At 38.5% G+C, this 15131-nt stretch overlaps 1 protein-coding gene across 1 annotated transcript; it reads right to left on the bottom strand.

Annotated features, from left to right (window-relative positions):
* Positions 1–1541: 1541 nt before the first annotated feature.
* On the bottom strand, positions 1542–10651 carry LOC142102205 (olfactomedin-4-like). Its single transcript, XM_075186918.1, has 5 exons — positions 10551–10651; positions 9783–9956; positions 8813–9025; positions 7766–7916; positions 1542–2495 (listed from the first exon to the last, which is right to left on the bottom strand). Exons 1-5 carry the CDS (start codon positions 10605–10607, stop codon positions 1702–1704), a joined length of 1389 nt encoding a protein of 462 aa, XP_075043019.1. The 5' UTR covers positions 10608–10651; the 3' UTR covers positions 1542–1701.
* Positions 10652–15131: the final 4480 nt, after the last annotated feature.

Here is a 15131-nt window from a genome sequence, read left to right as displayed (position 1 = left end):
CTCTTGGTGTAAAAGCTGTTTACTAAATAACTGTAGTAGTAACAGGCAGTTTAAACAGTGAATGGATATGCTATTAAAGTCTCTGTACCAGCACAAGACCTTGGAAAACAGAAAATGCAAAGAATAGCCAGAGGGGCAAAGCTAGGTGTAGGGGGAGCATCCAAAGCCAATGGGTCAAGATCTGGTTCATACAAGGTGGCTCAATAAAGTGGCAGTGGGTAGTTCCCAGGAAGCTGATATATAGACCTGGAATTAGCACTTACACCCTGTAGCTGGTGCAAATGATACAGCTAAAAAACATGTTCATATATGCAGAGCTATTTCACACAAGATACGGCACATAAAAGGGACTTACATCCGATCATGAATCCATCCTTTATGTCTTTCTTGTTTAAGAAGAACACTGTTGGTATTATTTGTTTAGTTTTTTATTTCTATTAGAGGCTTTGCAGTACCTATTTTCCGTGTGTGTGTGTGTGTGTGTGTGTGTGTGTGTGTATGTGTGTCTGTGTGTCTGTGTGTGTGTATCATCCCCAGAGCTATCAGGAACTAATGACTATGGAAATCTGCTCTGTTTGATTTCGTAGCAGTTAAACGGGTATAGTACCAATTAACGGTACTGACTACCCCGACAGAGGACAGAACGGCATGAGGAGTGCGATGACCTAGTACACCAAGCTTGAAAGAAAACTACTCCTCAGAATCCATATTACTTCATATCCCGATTGGCTGTCGTGTACACTGCTGAAAATGACGTTATTAGAAACACCAACTTCCCTTAAAGCGGCGCTGGACGGACCCGCCTGTTATATATTTCCTGTAAGTATTATCCTAGGGATTAGGGGTGTTAAGGATAGAAGTTAGGGTTAACCTTAACTCCTAACTCTAACCCTAACACCCCTAACCCCTAAGATAATGTCAGATCTTCCCTCGGTGCATGCATGAGCCAGCTAGCAGGTTTGGGTTTTCATATCCACAATATTTGCTTTCTTTTTAAGTAAACAAAATATATTTAAAAAAACAAGTTATCATGATTTTCTCTGCCACAATACTTGTTAAATAGGTTTCCCAATGCAAAGGGCTGGTTGAAAGCCATCATCAGTGAATCTTACAAACAGCAGGGATCACCACATGGGGTTAGAGAGTCATTCCCACTTTTGCCCGCAATGTGACCTTTTGTCCTTTGATAAATCAACCATTAAAACTTACAATGACTAAAAATAAATAACTAAATTAACTAATTTCAATTTTTATCACTGCCAACAAGGCAAAAAAATAATATTCCGAACAATGTGGTTGTCATTTTTGGTCATTCGTGCTATTTGTTACTTGGAATTGATATTGTTTATTTTTACTCAAAAATCATGTCCCACCAATTTGACAAATAAATCATTCTGAAACTGGTATAAAATAGAATGCTTAACTGACAATCAACACAAAAGACACTGGGATGTAAGGATCACTTTAATCAAATTTGTTTAACTGTATAAATCTTTTGACCGTGTGTTTAATTAAATAAATGAAAAGAGCGAGTTAGCATCTGCAAATATTATATTTTTATTGTATTAATATAATTCAGATTATCTAAGCTATGTAAAGGAATATGTTTACTGTGATATTGTAGTACACTTGATAAGAAAATTGCAATTATATATAATATAAATGTGGAAAAAAAAAAGAATATCAAACGCAAGAGTGCCTCTAAGAGATGGTTTTGAAAGAGAGATCATAAAGGGTCTCATAACCATCATTGAGCATGTAGAGCTTGTGGTCATTGGGATTGTAGGACAGGCTCTGAACATTCTCCATCATCTTGTCCATTGGAATGTTCAGATGACCTTCCTTACCAGTGTTGGTGTCATACATGTAAAATATCTCTTCTTGCCTAGTATTGAGGGTTCGTGTGGCATACATGACCCCACACACCATGAATGCATTAGTCATGCGAAGCTTGAAAATTGAGGTGGTCCATATCTTCAGCAGATCAAGAGAAGTTGCATTTAGTTTTCCAATAATTAGGTTTCCTCCAGCCTGTTCTGTTGAGTAGAGAACCCAAAGGCCAAATTCATCCCCAGCCATGTCTATGTCTTGGTGCTGGGAGGATGCGTAGGAGAATCTGTTGTTGTAAACTGCATCTGGGAGGGTCTTGCGATCTATCTTGTTAGTGGCCATGTTGAACATACAGATATCCCTACTATTGTAGCAGTTATAGTATAAGTAATTGTTATACAGTATCATCCCACCACCATTGCCAGATCCAGAGACTGTTATGTCTTTAGCATTCTTGTACAGCACAAGATCATTATAGATGGGATACAACCGTACACTACTGAAGTAGTAGTTGCTTTCAAGGAGGGATACCCAATATAATTCTTTACTGGATCCAAAAAATGAGTCCATTCCCCACCCACCAGACTTGTAGTTGAATCCTCTCCAATTGAGCTGGACCACCAGTGGCTTGCTAATATTCACAATCCCACCATGTTCACAAGTGCCTGAGGAGAAGGATAATAGAATATTAGCAGTGAATACATTTTATGTACCATTACCAACAATATAATACATTTTCCAGAAATACTTTAGAATGTTTAGTACCATAGCATGTTGAGTACACTTTGAATTACAACAATTTACATGGGCAACCCATAAAAGGGGCCTAATAATGGTGACTTTAAAATGCATTTTCAGCTATCAGCAGTAATTTAAGTCTTGATTTTTTTTAGCATTGAAATACACGTACTTGTTTGTACATTTGAATTAAAGAAACTAATCACAAATAAATCAATTTTAATATTTATACCCATTCAAAAGCAACTTTACTACTCTGTTTGTATACTCATGCAAAAGAGTTTGTATTCTTTAAAAGGTCCACAGAGCCAAGGCAAAGGCTTACAGAACAGCTGCTTTCTCTGTTTATATGGCCACATCTTATATCCTCAAATACTTTGCTCAGGCACTTTCTAACCTTATGACCCAGCAGAAGAAGGCCCTGATGGGCCTTGGATCTGCTTCCAAATAATTGACTAATAGCAGCTTAATTTCCTTAACTTAATTGTTCTTAATTTTATTATTGGCTGATAGCATTGAGTTTCCTGACCTACACTGAGGTCCAATTGTATGTCACCGTTCTGTAAAAGAAAGTCAATGGAACTGTTACCAGCAATAATAAATGAGGTACTGATAGAAGATAAAAGACCATGATGAAACATAAGAGGGGGGGGACTTAAGTACATTGTATACTAATGACCAGAGAATAGGGTCTGCATTATATACAGATCATTAGCCACTGGGCTCTGTAATTGACATTGGTCGGCAGGTAAAGGGCTCTGTATTGCACATTAATTACCAGACAATGTGCTCTATACTGTACATAAACCGCAAGCAATGAGCTCTATATTATATGCTATCCACAAGGTAATGACCTCTGCATTGCACATTGTGCTCTGTATTGTACACAAGCCATTAGAATGGACTCTAGTGTACAATACAACAGAAGGATAGAAGTAGCCACCAGAGAATGGGACTTGCACAGAGTTACTGCAGAAGTACAGCAGGAAGTTACATAATTAATCCCATTAAAAATATAAGGACAAGATCTTTTGTTGGTTGAAAAAAGGCTGTGCGCTCTCGTTTAAAACAGGGAATACCCCTAAATGTGCATTCTCCACCTCCTTATTTAACTTACATAATGTACTGCAAAACAAAATCTTGTTATTCATGTAAATACAAATGTAGAAACACTCATGTACTTGTTGTCACGAGCCGCGGCGGCCGCGGGCACCGCCGGGACTCAGTTCCTGTTTCTTCTGACGTCCCGGCTGTCGCTATGGCAATGGCCAGGGCAATGGCCGGACGCCGAGAACTTTACCCAGGCGCTCTGGGCGCAATAAACAGCTGGGCACATGCGCAGTCTATCGCAACCTATAGGAATTAATCAGGCCATGAGTTCAATTCCCGACCATGGCCTTATCTGTGAGAAGTTTGTATGTTCTACCCATGTTTGCGTGGGTTTCCTCTGGGTGCTCTGGTTTCCTCCCACACTCCAAAAACATACTGGTAGGTTAAATGGCTGCTAACAAATTGACCCTAGTCTGTCTGTCTGTCTGTGTGTGTGTGTGTTAGGGAATTTAGACTTTAAGCCCCAATGGGGAAGGGACTGATGTGAGTCACTTCTCTGTACAGCACTGCGGAATTAGTGGCGCTATATAAATAAATGGTGATGATGATGATGATGGGTTAGGATAAAAATATTTCCAAACAGAAGGGGTGCTTTTCTAATTTTATGCCCTGGATGGTAATGCGCTTATCATGGGCATGAGGTGGTACCACTGGTGGCTGCCTTAGTTGTTATTATTATTATTATTATTATTATTATTATCGTAGATTTGTAAGGCGCCACAGTGCTCTGCAGCGCCGGCAATAGGGAAGACAAGGACATACATGAAACAGTACATACGTAAAACAAGAACAGACAAGGCAGACAAAATTAATAGAGACATGAAAACAAAGGGTATGGAGGACACTGCTCATTAGAGAGCTTACATTCTAAGGGGAAAAGGGCACAGCTGAAACCAGAGGAGCGAGTGTTGCTCAGAGTGGAGATTGGGATAGTTGTGAGGGTGCTTTAGGGTGAATAATGTTATCGAGGATAAGGTCACCTCTAAAAAAGATTTGCGTTTTTAAAGAGATCTAAAGATTTAAAGGCTGTGGGAAAGTCTGATTAAGCGTGGTAGGGAATTCCATAAGTGGGGAGCAGGATGGGAGAAGTCTTGTAGGCGGGAATGAGAGGTGGTTATCAGAGACGAGACAAAGCACAGGTCAGAGATAGATCTAACATGGCTGGTGGGAGAGTATTTTGATATGAGATTTGAGATGTATGCAGGGGTAGTGTTGTTGAGGGATATGTAGGTAAGGGTAAGCAATTTGAATTTGATTCTAGAGGACACAGGCAACCAGTGTAGAGATTTGCAAAGTGGTGCAGCAGATGTGGAGCTGTGAGAGAGGAAGATCAGTCTTGCAGCAGCATTTAGGATGGATTGAAGTGTGGAAATATGGGTGTCAGGAATGCCAGATAGCAGGAGGTTGCAATAGTCAAGACTGGAGATGATGAGAGAATGGATAAGAGTTTTGGTAGCATGTTCAGTAAGAAAAGGGCGTATTCTGGCAATGTTTTTACGGTGGAGTCGACAGGACTAGGAGAGAGTCTGGATGTGAGGAATAAAGCAGAGGGCGTAGTTAAGTGTGACAGCAAGGCAGCGGGCGTGGAAAACTGAGGACATTTTGGTGTTATTGACAGTGTGGGAGATTTGAGGGCAAGTGGTGACTCTGGCAGGACAGGAGGGAAGATAATAAGTTCTGTTTTGGACATGTTGAGCGTGAACAAATAATGGGGATTGTACGGTGACCAGGCTTAGGCAAGATATCATTAGCAGCTTTGAGAAGGAGCAGGGTGAGAAAGAGGACATGCAAGGAGGATTTGTGGTTATGAGGTTTGCTTCTGTTTATGTAGGCTGGTGAGTATGGTGTGTGCAGGACACAAAACAGTTCATGTGTACAGACTAGCGAGGAGGGAAGTAGTGAAGGGGAAATCATAATCGGGGAGGGAGGAATAGGATGATGGAGAAAGAAAAGTAGTGTGGAGAGAAGTATAGTGACAGTAAATAGGAGAGCCTGTAATTTCAGTAGGTGCTTGATGGAGAGATGGGAATGAATGTGTATTAGTTAAGGTAGGTAATGAGAGAGTAAAAAGGAACAATTGATCCAAATTGTCTGGGGCAATGCAAGAGGTGAAGGATACTTTATCGCCCCTGGTTGGGGTTAATGGAGTAGGCAGTTTCTGCCGCTCTGACACGACGAGGTCCAGGAGGATGCTGACAGTTGGATGCAGAGGGTCTAGTAGCCAAACAGAGATGGTAACAGCAATCACAACTGAGCTCAGTGAGTAGCTGAACTGAAACAGCAATGACAGTTGAACTCTGTGGGTCCCACAGCTGGACAGAGATGGTAGTTCTGTAGATCCTAAAACAGCCTTGTTCAACACAATCAACATCCTCCTCATTATCTTGTTCAGTTACTACACATTAATTTTCAGATCCACAATTATCCCCCTCATCCTCTTGAATATTTGCAAGTTCCAAAGTAGCATCCTCTATTTTTATGTCTAAATCATTATTAGTAATTCTACTATTCATCCTCACATTTCCAAATTTGGAAAGAGGCTGCTCTATAATAAATCTGAAACGTCAGACTCACATATAGCACTCAGGCATACTCTTCTTAGACACTCTTCAGGATTCTATGAGTGCCCAAGTTGTTCTACAGCCTCAGTTTTATTTTCAAGCACTGTTTTGGAGGTGACAGACCTACACTCGAGAGCGAGAAGGTGGTGCATAAAAAGTGAAGGAAGATGTATGATCGTGCTGGACACTCTGTTTTGCAATAGCTAGAGTGCCCATATGTGTTGCAGTACCAGCAGTAGCAGGACCCCTACTAGCAAAAAGTGGTCATGGTCTGAGCCTGGTGTTGCCACTGCAGGTGGTGTATGGAGTGTTAGCTATTTTCCATTTTTTGTACAGTTTACTACATTCATAAGAAAATGTTCTCTTAATCCTCCTCCTTACATCAAGAGCTGATGTTTACTTTGACATTGACAAACCATGAATGGATTTTGAGGATGCTTTCTTACACTTTGTTCCAGCATGACCTTTGTTACTAGAAGAGGTCGAAAACATACTTCTACTGCCAGTACTGGTACTGGGATGCTCCTGATCTTTAGAATGATCCAAGGTTGACTTTGACAAGAGTAGTAATGCTACTTGAATTTGGAGTTACATGTAGCTGCCACCACACCAGCTGAACAACCAATAAGATAGGGAAAGAAAGTAATTACCTTACAATATTTTGACACTGCCCCACAATTGAAATTTAGGCAATCGTTTCTTAAAAAATATTTTTTTTATCTTTTTTTGGGGAGGGGGAGTGACTGCTCACTAACTCCCTTGTTTTTGCACATTTAAAGAAGAAGATGACACTGACTACCCTAACAAAAATAGATTTGACTAGTAGAAAAACACTTGGCATTTTAATGAAAGAAATTAAGAAAAATATGTATTTTTGGGGGGTGCTGCAGATGCTCACACTCCACCAACACCCTGGTTCTTGCCAGCTTAATAAATAAGATGTCACTCACTGCCCCTGACAAAAATAGCTTTGACTGGTAGAAAAACACTTAGTGGTAAATATGTTAACCTCCGATTCTAGTAAATCGCCGAGAGAAAAAAATGTAAGAAATCTTTGTGCTTTTGGGCATGCTCTGGATGCTTACACTCCACCAACACCCTAATTTTTGCACGCTTAATGAAGAAGATGCCACTGACTGCCCCTCACAAAAATTGATTTGACTAGTAGAAAAACACTTGGAAATTAAATTAAGGAATTAAAAAATATATGTATTTTTGTTAATGAAAACCAGTAGCCACTACTCAGTCTCAACTCTCTGACACCCTATTGATCAGCAGCACACAATTCTAGCAGACTTATCTATACATAAAAAAAACTAACTTGAAAATTGCATGTGTAACTGAGACGGCTCGCGGACCGCCTCTGATCCCCAAAATTAGCATCTATCGGATCAGACAGAATCTGAACTGTTCATATCTACGCTACACTTTAATGCAGTCTACCAAAAAAATACAAGAATTGGTAAAAAAAAGAACCTGTGATGGCAAATGGACCTATAACTACATTTATTAAATTCAGATCTTACCGTAGTCCACTTGTGAAGGTGTAAACATTGTCTGGTTGCGTTTACACTCATCCAGGCGTTTCTGTAAAGAGGCAATTTCCCTTCGGACTGCCAGGACATTGTTCTTATCGTACTTTTCCAGTTGGGTCACCATGATGGACATGTTATGAATCTGTCGACATAATGAAATATGGACAAATTTAAAATAGCAGCATTAAATTTTACTCAAAAGGAAAGAGTAGTGCTAGTTACTAGACCACTATAAAAATTGATGCTATAACATGAACATACGTGCAGATATTGGATGTAAAACCTTAAATATGTCCATTTGTAAATATACAACAAAACAACAATAAAAAGTGTTCTATTACGAGCATAATAATAGTAAAAAACGACGAAAGGAGTGATTAAATCAACACTTTTATGATTGAATTTCAAACCAATCAACTCAAGCTCCTGAAACATTTATGGTTTTGCCACATTAGTAATATTACACTCATAAATAGAATTCACAGCTCAAATTTAGACCCTCCAAAGAAATGGGTTAGTGCAACACTATGATATAATCCAGAATTCCACAGTCCCAATCAGAGCACATCTATTGTTCCATATGTCATCATCATCATCATCATCATCATTTATTTATATAGCGCCAACATATTCCCAGCTCAGTTCTTATTTTTTTGTTCCTGTGACCTCTTGATAAATCCCAAATGTTATTCTAAGGGTTAATATCCACTTGCTGATGTTAGTATAGAAAAGTATTAAGTTGTTAGCAATAGCATAATAATTGCATAGGAAATGCCAATAGTTGTGCACAAGATTAAAATCCAATCATATATGCTATTATGGCAAAGTTAAATTATCAACAGTAAAGACAAAAATCCAGACTCCCATTAATGAGTACTTATTAATCATATGTTGATTCCAATTGGGAAGCAACTCACTATTTTCAACCAATTTAGTTGCTCTCTTAACTAGGAAAACTGCACTTAGATGGTATTCATCAGCATTTACCCCTCACTTATCCAGCCCATGATTATCTGATGGAGAGTGAGCAGCACTTACCTCCACATATAGCGCTTCCACTTTCTCATTAGAGCCGGTAAAGGATGATCTGAGTTCCCCCACTAAGGACTCCAGTTGTGTGATCTCCAATTTTAAAAGTTCAAAGTCTAGTTCAGTATAGGAAACACCTCCCATCTTCATGAACTCCACCCTTCTTGTCAAGTTCTTTATCTTTTCTATGTAATCATCCATTTGCTGTTGGTAGTGTAGTATCTGGTGCATACAAAATTGTTAGTATATAAGAAGTTAACATGTAAAACATAAAACCCTCTTTCCCTTTCAGCCATAAATAGTAAGTTTATACCTTCCATTAATTATATCCATCACAAAATCAAACCAATCTTACTCTCCTTCTGTTTTACTTGTCTCTCCCTCTTTTGCTCTCTCCACTAGAATTATTCATATGAAAGTATTGGATGCTGCTGCACAACAATATTGCATGAGGTAGATTGGATGACCAGTCACCAAAGGTCTCTTGTGGGACCTGCTATTTGTGCTCTTACCTATTGTAAAAAGAGTTGTAGTTTGATGCCCTAGCCTTGTTCTCTTCTATGACTTCTCTTGTACGTCGGTCACTTCTTCTTGTCTGACACTTATTCTTCTCCTTCCTTCTGACTCCTATTTTTTCTATGACTTCAATTTTACCTCCCTCATCTACTTTTTATTTTTCTCTCTGACTCCTCTTGATGTTTCTCCTTTTTTCTGATACATGTTTCTTTTTTACTTGCACACCTTCTTCTCTCTGTCTTTACTTTGCTGCCTATTATGCTTTTTTCACACTCTTCTAACTCTTCCTTTCACTCTAGACACTATTCTTTCTGCAATCCATCTTCTGTGATCTTCTTTTTTATTAAATAATTCTGTTAAAAAAGACCCTACTCTAATTATATTAAGCACTGATGGCTATATCCCCTCTAGAATCAGCTGAGCTCAATGTGCTCTCATTGCTCTTTCTAATAAAAAGACATACCTTAGTCAACTCCTGCTGGATGCGGAGACTTAGGTTATAGTTGGATGTCTCCAGAAACTCCATGCGATCTGCAGGGAAGGTGGGATCTGGCAACACAATAGAGCAATGACAGACTCCAAGGTCATCCAGAGACCCAGTCACCAACTTCTGGCTTGAATGGGATGGTCTTGGATTCTAGAGATGCAAGAAAGAGTAACAGAGGCTCATGATAGAACATACCTATGTTTAATTTATAAGTTTTTCAAAAAAATATATTGTTGCTTTACTGTAATGCAATTAACCAACCTGGCACCCTGTGGCTCTACAGCTGTTGTGGACCTGAAGATTGCAGGGCATGTTGAATTCATAGGACCACTTCTAGTGATCAATAGATTATATCTATGTGAAGCAGAAATCCCCTTTCTAATTAACCTCATGTAGTAAATGACCGACAGTGTCCTCTCCTCCCTTATTGTGTGCTATCCATCTCTTTCCTTATCCACATATCCATTTCCCTCTACTATTTCCTACCATCCTATCCCTTCTCTACATCATGATTGCAGGGATGCTGAACTTAAAGGACCCCATCTAGCGATCAATAGTTGATATCTATGTGAAGCATAAATGCCCCTTATATTTAACCTGATGTAGTATATGACCTAGAGTGTCCCAACATCCCTTATTGTGTGCAATCTATTACTTTTCCTTATCCACATATCCATTTCTCTCCATTATTTCCTACCATGCTATTGCTTCTCTACATCAATACTTTTTACATCCTATACATACCATAGTCACAGTCTGAGCCTGGCAAATCCCCAGATTCAAGAGAAGCAAGATCAACATTCTGCTTTTTCATTTGTTCTATGTGTGTCTCTCAATATCATCAAGCTTACTTTATATACATCTCTCTGTACTGGAAGGTGTGGCATTCAGTTCAGGGTGAGACTTCACAAGTCCCAACCTTTTCTGGACCTGGTAATAAAAGTTGCTTACTGCCTAATAGTATATGACACGTGGTTTAACTTGGATTAACCAATTAAAGGGAGTTATTGTTGATCCACAGTGTTTCCATGGGCAACTCAATCTTACTACTACTGTCCTTACTTACACTTACAACTTGATTGTTAAATAAACAAAATCTAGCATAGTTTCTAAGTTTAGTAAGTAAGGTGGGTGAGCTGGTTGGGGGAGAGAGAAAGACAGCAAAAGTGTATTTTTCTTTATGAAACACAGGGAACAAAATGTAAACATGAAAGGGTACAGAGTTATAATAGTGAGAAAAGCTTCTCACAATGCCCATGACTGACAGGGCATGGATAAAAAAAACAATTATATCTTAAACTGTTACCAATCTGTATATATGATGAGCTGTGATGTCATCAGATATAATCGGTATTGTCAGGCGCTGTCCCGCTCTGCTGTCCTCGGGACGGTAGTCTGTCTCCTCTGCTCGCACTTCTTCTGGTTGCTCAGCAACCAGACGCACTACTTCCACGTTCCTGTTGCTTAGCAATAGAACACAAGTCTAAACACGGAGGTGGCAGCTGACATCACCGCCCCCGGTAATTGATCCCTCTGTTCCCTCTCTATTTAAGGAACGCTCTGGCACCATTATGGTGTATAATATATGTATTGTTACAGTTGACACCATTGATTGTAAGTGGTCGTGTGTAAATAATACACAATGGCAATAATGCAGTGATTATTGTGAGATAATAGGCCTGAGTCATAAAGGAGAGCAAACCAAAAGATAGGAGTAACTTTGCACCTTGACAAAACCATGTTGCATTAGAGGGGGTGGTAAATTTAAAATATGGGGACAGCTTTATAGTTGTGGTAGGACATGTCATTTCAATGTAAAAAAAAAGTCATCAAGTGTTTGTGTGCTACATGACAAAAAGCAGCCAGTATTTTCTTTATGTGCAAAATAATAAACTAATTTGCACCCTTTGCATTGTAACATGGTTTGTCCAGGATCAAATTTACTCCTTATTTTGCCTTACTCTCCTTAATGACTTAGGCCCAATATTTCTTGTGGCAAGTGGTTACACAAGGAATACGTAAAAGTGATAGAACTGAAGTTTATAAATGGAGCCGAGATGAGGTCATTTAGCAATAAAACTGGAAGAGTGATACATTGACATCATTTTAGTGTAGTTAATAGACAAATGGAGTTATTTACGAAGAAAAAAAGTGTGTTCATGTACTGCTTCTTTATGTGTGCGAGTCTTGTTGAGTTATCTATTTAAGATGCAGGGGAAATGCGAAACAAATTTGTGTGTTCCCTAGTTGGACTTTATGTTTTTTTAAGGGTTGCCTTATTTTAGACAATTCCCCACTTTAATTAAACACCACATGTTGTTGTCAGGACTGGCCGACTTAACCCACCCTAACTATTCAATCATGTAGGACAGAGTGTGTTCAGTGTATTTGGAACCTGATTGGGTTGCCTGCATCTCCATTCCAATCGGGTACAGTACACACTAAACACCTTCAGCCTGGGCTGTTTAATACACCCATCAAGCTATGCTGACATTACTCTGCTTTCCACACTCAGGGACCACAGAGTGGCACTTCACAACAGGTTACACTGGGGTTACATGCAGATTGGCTAAAGAGCTGAGGTTGCCCAATCGTGGACTTCGATTAACTCTTCATTACATTTACTCTTTTTCATATTATCCTCTGATTGTATATATTGGGTCCCATCCAGTTCTTTTCCAGGTATCTTACTTTTGAATCTCTAATGAAATATAATACAAATAACACAGGTGTTTTACATATACTGGGTCCCATCTTAGTTTTATTCTCTAATTAAGCCGATAAACAAATAACGAATCTTTACGGATTTCCTTATTTATTTGTTCTATTGAAATTGTGACAGGTGTACTGAGCGCACAGGATGTGGACACTCAGAAACAATGAGATTTGGGACACAGAAGAAACTTCCTCATTTGACACTTTCTGTGTATTGTGTAACTGATGTGTGACTTGTCTGTACTAATTAATTATATTCATTCCTGTTTAAATATAAACTTACATAGAAGTCATAGGACAAGGTTAAAGCAGGAAACATAGGATAATAAATAAGAAAGCATAATCTTTCAAATGTATCTAAAAATGTAACCTAAGTATGTTCAGGGATAAACTGAACAAGATCACAGATACAATTTTTGTGTGCTTTATTTAAGGTTACTTAAGACTACCTGCATACTAAGAAACGTTTGTCAGATATATACAGTGACTGCACATTAATTGTGGCCAACAAAATATTCCCTTGCAACTCAAAATCTTCAATGTATTTTAACAGTGTAGTATCTTAAATATAAAGGGAGTCCTAATATAATTTTATGAATATATCCACACGTCCTGAAGCACGAGAAACTAATAAACTATTTTCCTGTATTAATAGTTTCCCCTGGATGAATAAGTAGACTTTGTGAGAAGAAGAGAATCTTTGTGAGATAATAAAGATAAGAAATAGCAGGATATTTTTCCATAAGACACTGAAATTCATTTTCATTAATGACCCCGTTCTTAAAGTTAATAGTTAAATATTTTATTAAAAAACTCACAAACTATTTGATTGGATCTTCATTCAAACCTTTATTAGATTCTATATCACCTAGAAGGGATTTTTTTAACCTGTACATCAATTCTTATCCACATTTTTGATAATTAAATATTGTTTTTATATTAAGTTCAGGGGTTGTCTTTCCAATGGTAAATTATTATTTTTCACCTTCACAAAATCAATCATATTTCAAAGACTTTTTTTAACCATATCATAAAAAACACTAGTAATACTTCCCTTTTATTCTAGTTGACACAATTTAGATAGTGTTTTTAACCCAGATTTAGATAGGCCACATTGGTTGAGTGGTTGATTTCTTAAAAGGTAGAGAGGTTTTTATTTTGTTTTGTGTTTTTTTAAGCAAAGTGTCTTTGCTTATTGGAAGATCTCTTATATTTTTTTTGTTTAATGCAATAAAATTTTGGAAGTTATTAGGTTTTTGTGTGGGTACGGAGGTGAAACATTTAACTAATAATGTAATTTCTGAATTGGATAGCTTATGTCTTGAGAGGTTAGAAATACCACGTTCTATGAGGTCTATTGAAGTAATTATAAATCCCTCCCACTGTTTACCTCTTCTTGGTATCTTCTAAGCAGTGAGACCAACCTTATATTTTCCCGTTTCATGCTTTCGACGGGAATCCCTTGTGAATATGGTGAAGGCTGGGGGTAAAAAAAACTCATGATTAGTAGAATCTAATTTTTCTAATGGAGTAAATCTATTGGTATTTTTAATTTTGGGAACAAGAGGGAATTAGTTAGCCTAATGGTTTTCTCTAAATGGTCTAAAATTTCTCAAGTCTACAATACAGCTGGTTTATGAATATTAAATCTACTCCAGATTCTATTATTGAAGAAGAATATATAATTATTAGAAATTAGAATTAGGTTTTGGCTGTTGAGACAGGCTGCATGCTGGTAGCACTTCTTGTGGCAAGATAACTCCACCCAGGAAAAAGGTATTTAATATCGTGTAACACACGGCAGAAAGGGTTTTTTTCTGCCCTACACTGCTCCCTGATGGAGCTGATGGAGTGTGCAAGCTTTATGCCATGGAGGTCTGTATATGTGATGTGAGTGAGAAGGCAATTTATATGGAAGCTGGCTAGTATGGAATATAATGGAGATTGAATGGAATGGATGGAGGTGGTTGAATCTAGATATATATGTGGATTGCAGATGGTTAGTTTAAATGAAAAATATGTATCTGCTTGTCTTGTAATACCCCATTCATACTGCACCAAAATCCCGGGTTTTTGCCGGGGCGAGCTCAAACGACCCGGGTCTTGGTGCAGTATGAATGGTACAAGTCAAAAATCCCGGATCTAAAAACCTGGGTCTTCAACCCGGGATTTATCGAGGGGTAATTCCCGGGTCGGACCCGGGTTGCCTGCACTATGAATGGTGCAACCCGGGTTTCAGTGTAAAAACAGCCTTTGTCCATTTCTTTGTATATTTGAATTTCTAGTTCTACAGTCTATGCAGGCTGCTTTTTTTATATTCAACTACAAGTGTAGGGCGGGGGGGGGGCATAGATAGCCACCAAAGTAACGTGGTCCATTTAATTTCACTTTCTAGCTCCACAGTTTGTGCAGCCTGCTTTTTTTTATCTTCAAAATATTTACAAGCCTTGCAATCTAAATTAACTAGAGGTAGTGACGTGCTAGAACTCCACCCTCTATATGCTGCAGAGGATGGAGGAGCATCAAAAGGCCATTCAAGCCTACACAGCCACCTACGACATAGGAAAAGGAGTGGGGATGCGCCTGAGTCAAGCGCACTGGAGAATGATT

Source organism: Mixophyes fleayi, chromosome 9 (genome assembly GCF_038048845.1).
Source record: "Mixophyes fleayi isolate aMixFle1 chromosome 9, aMixFle1.hap1, whole genome shotgun sequence".
NCBI lineage: Eukaryota > Metazoa > Chordata > Amphibia > Anura > Limnodynastidae > Mixophyes > Mixophyes fleayi.
Note: the sequence above shows the minus strand (reverse complement) of the source record. Positions and strands in the feature narration are given on the sequence as shown.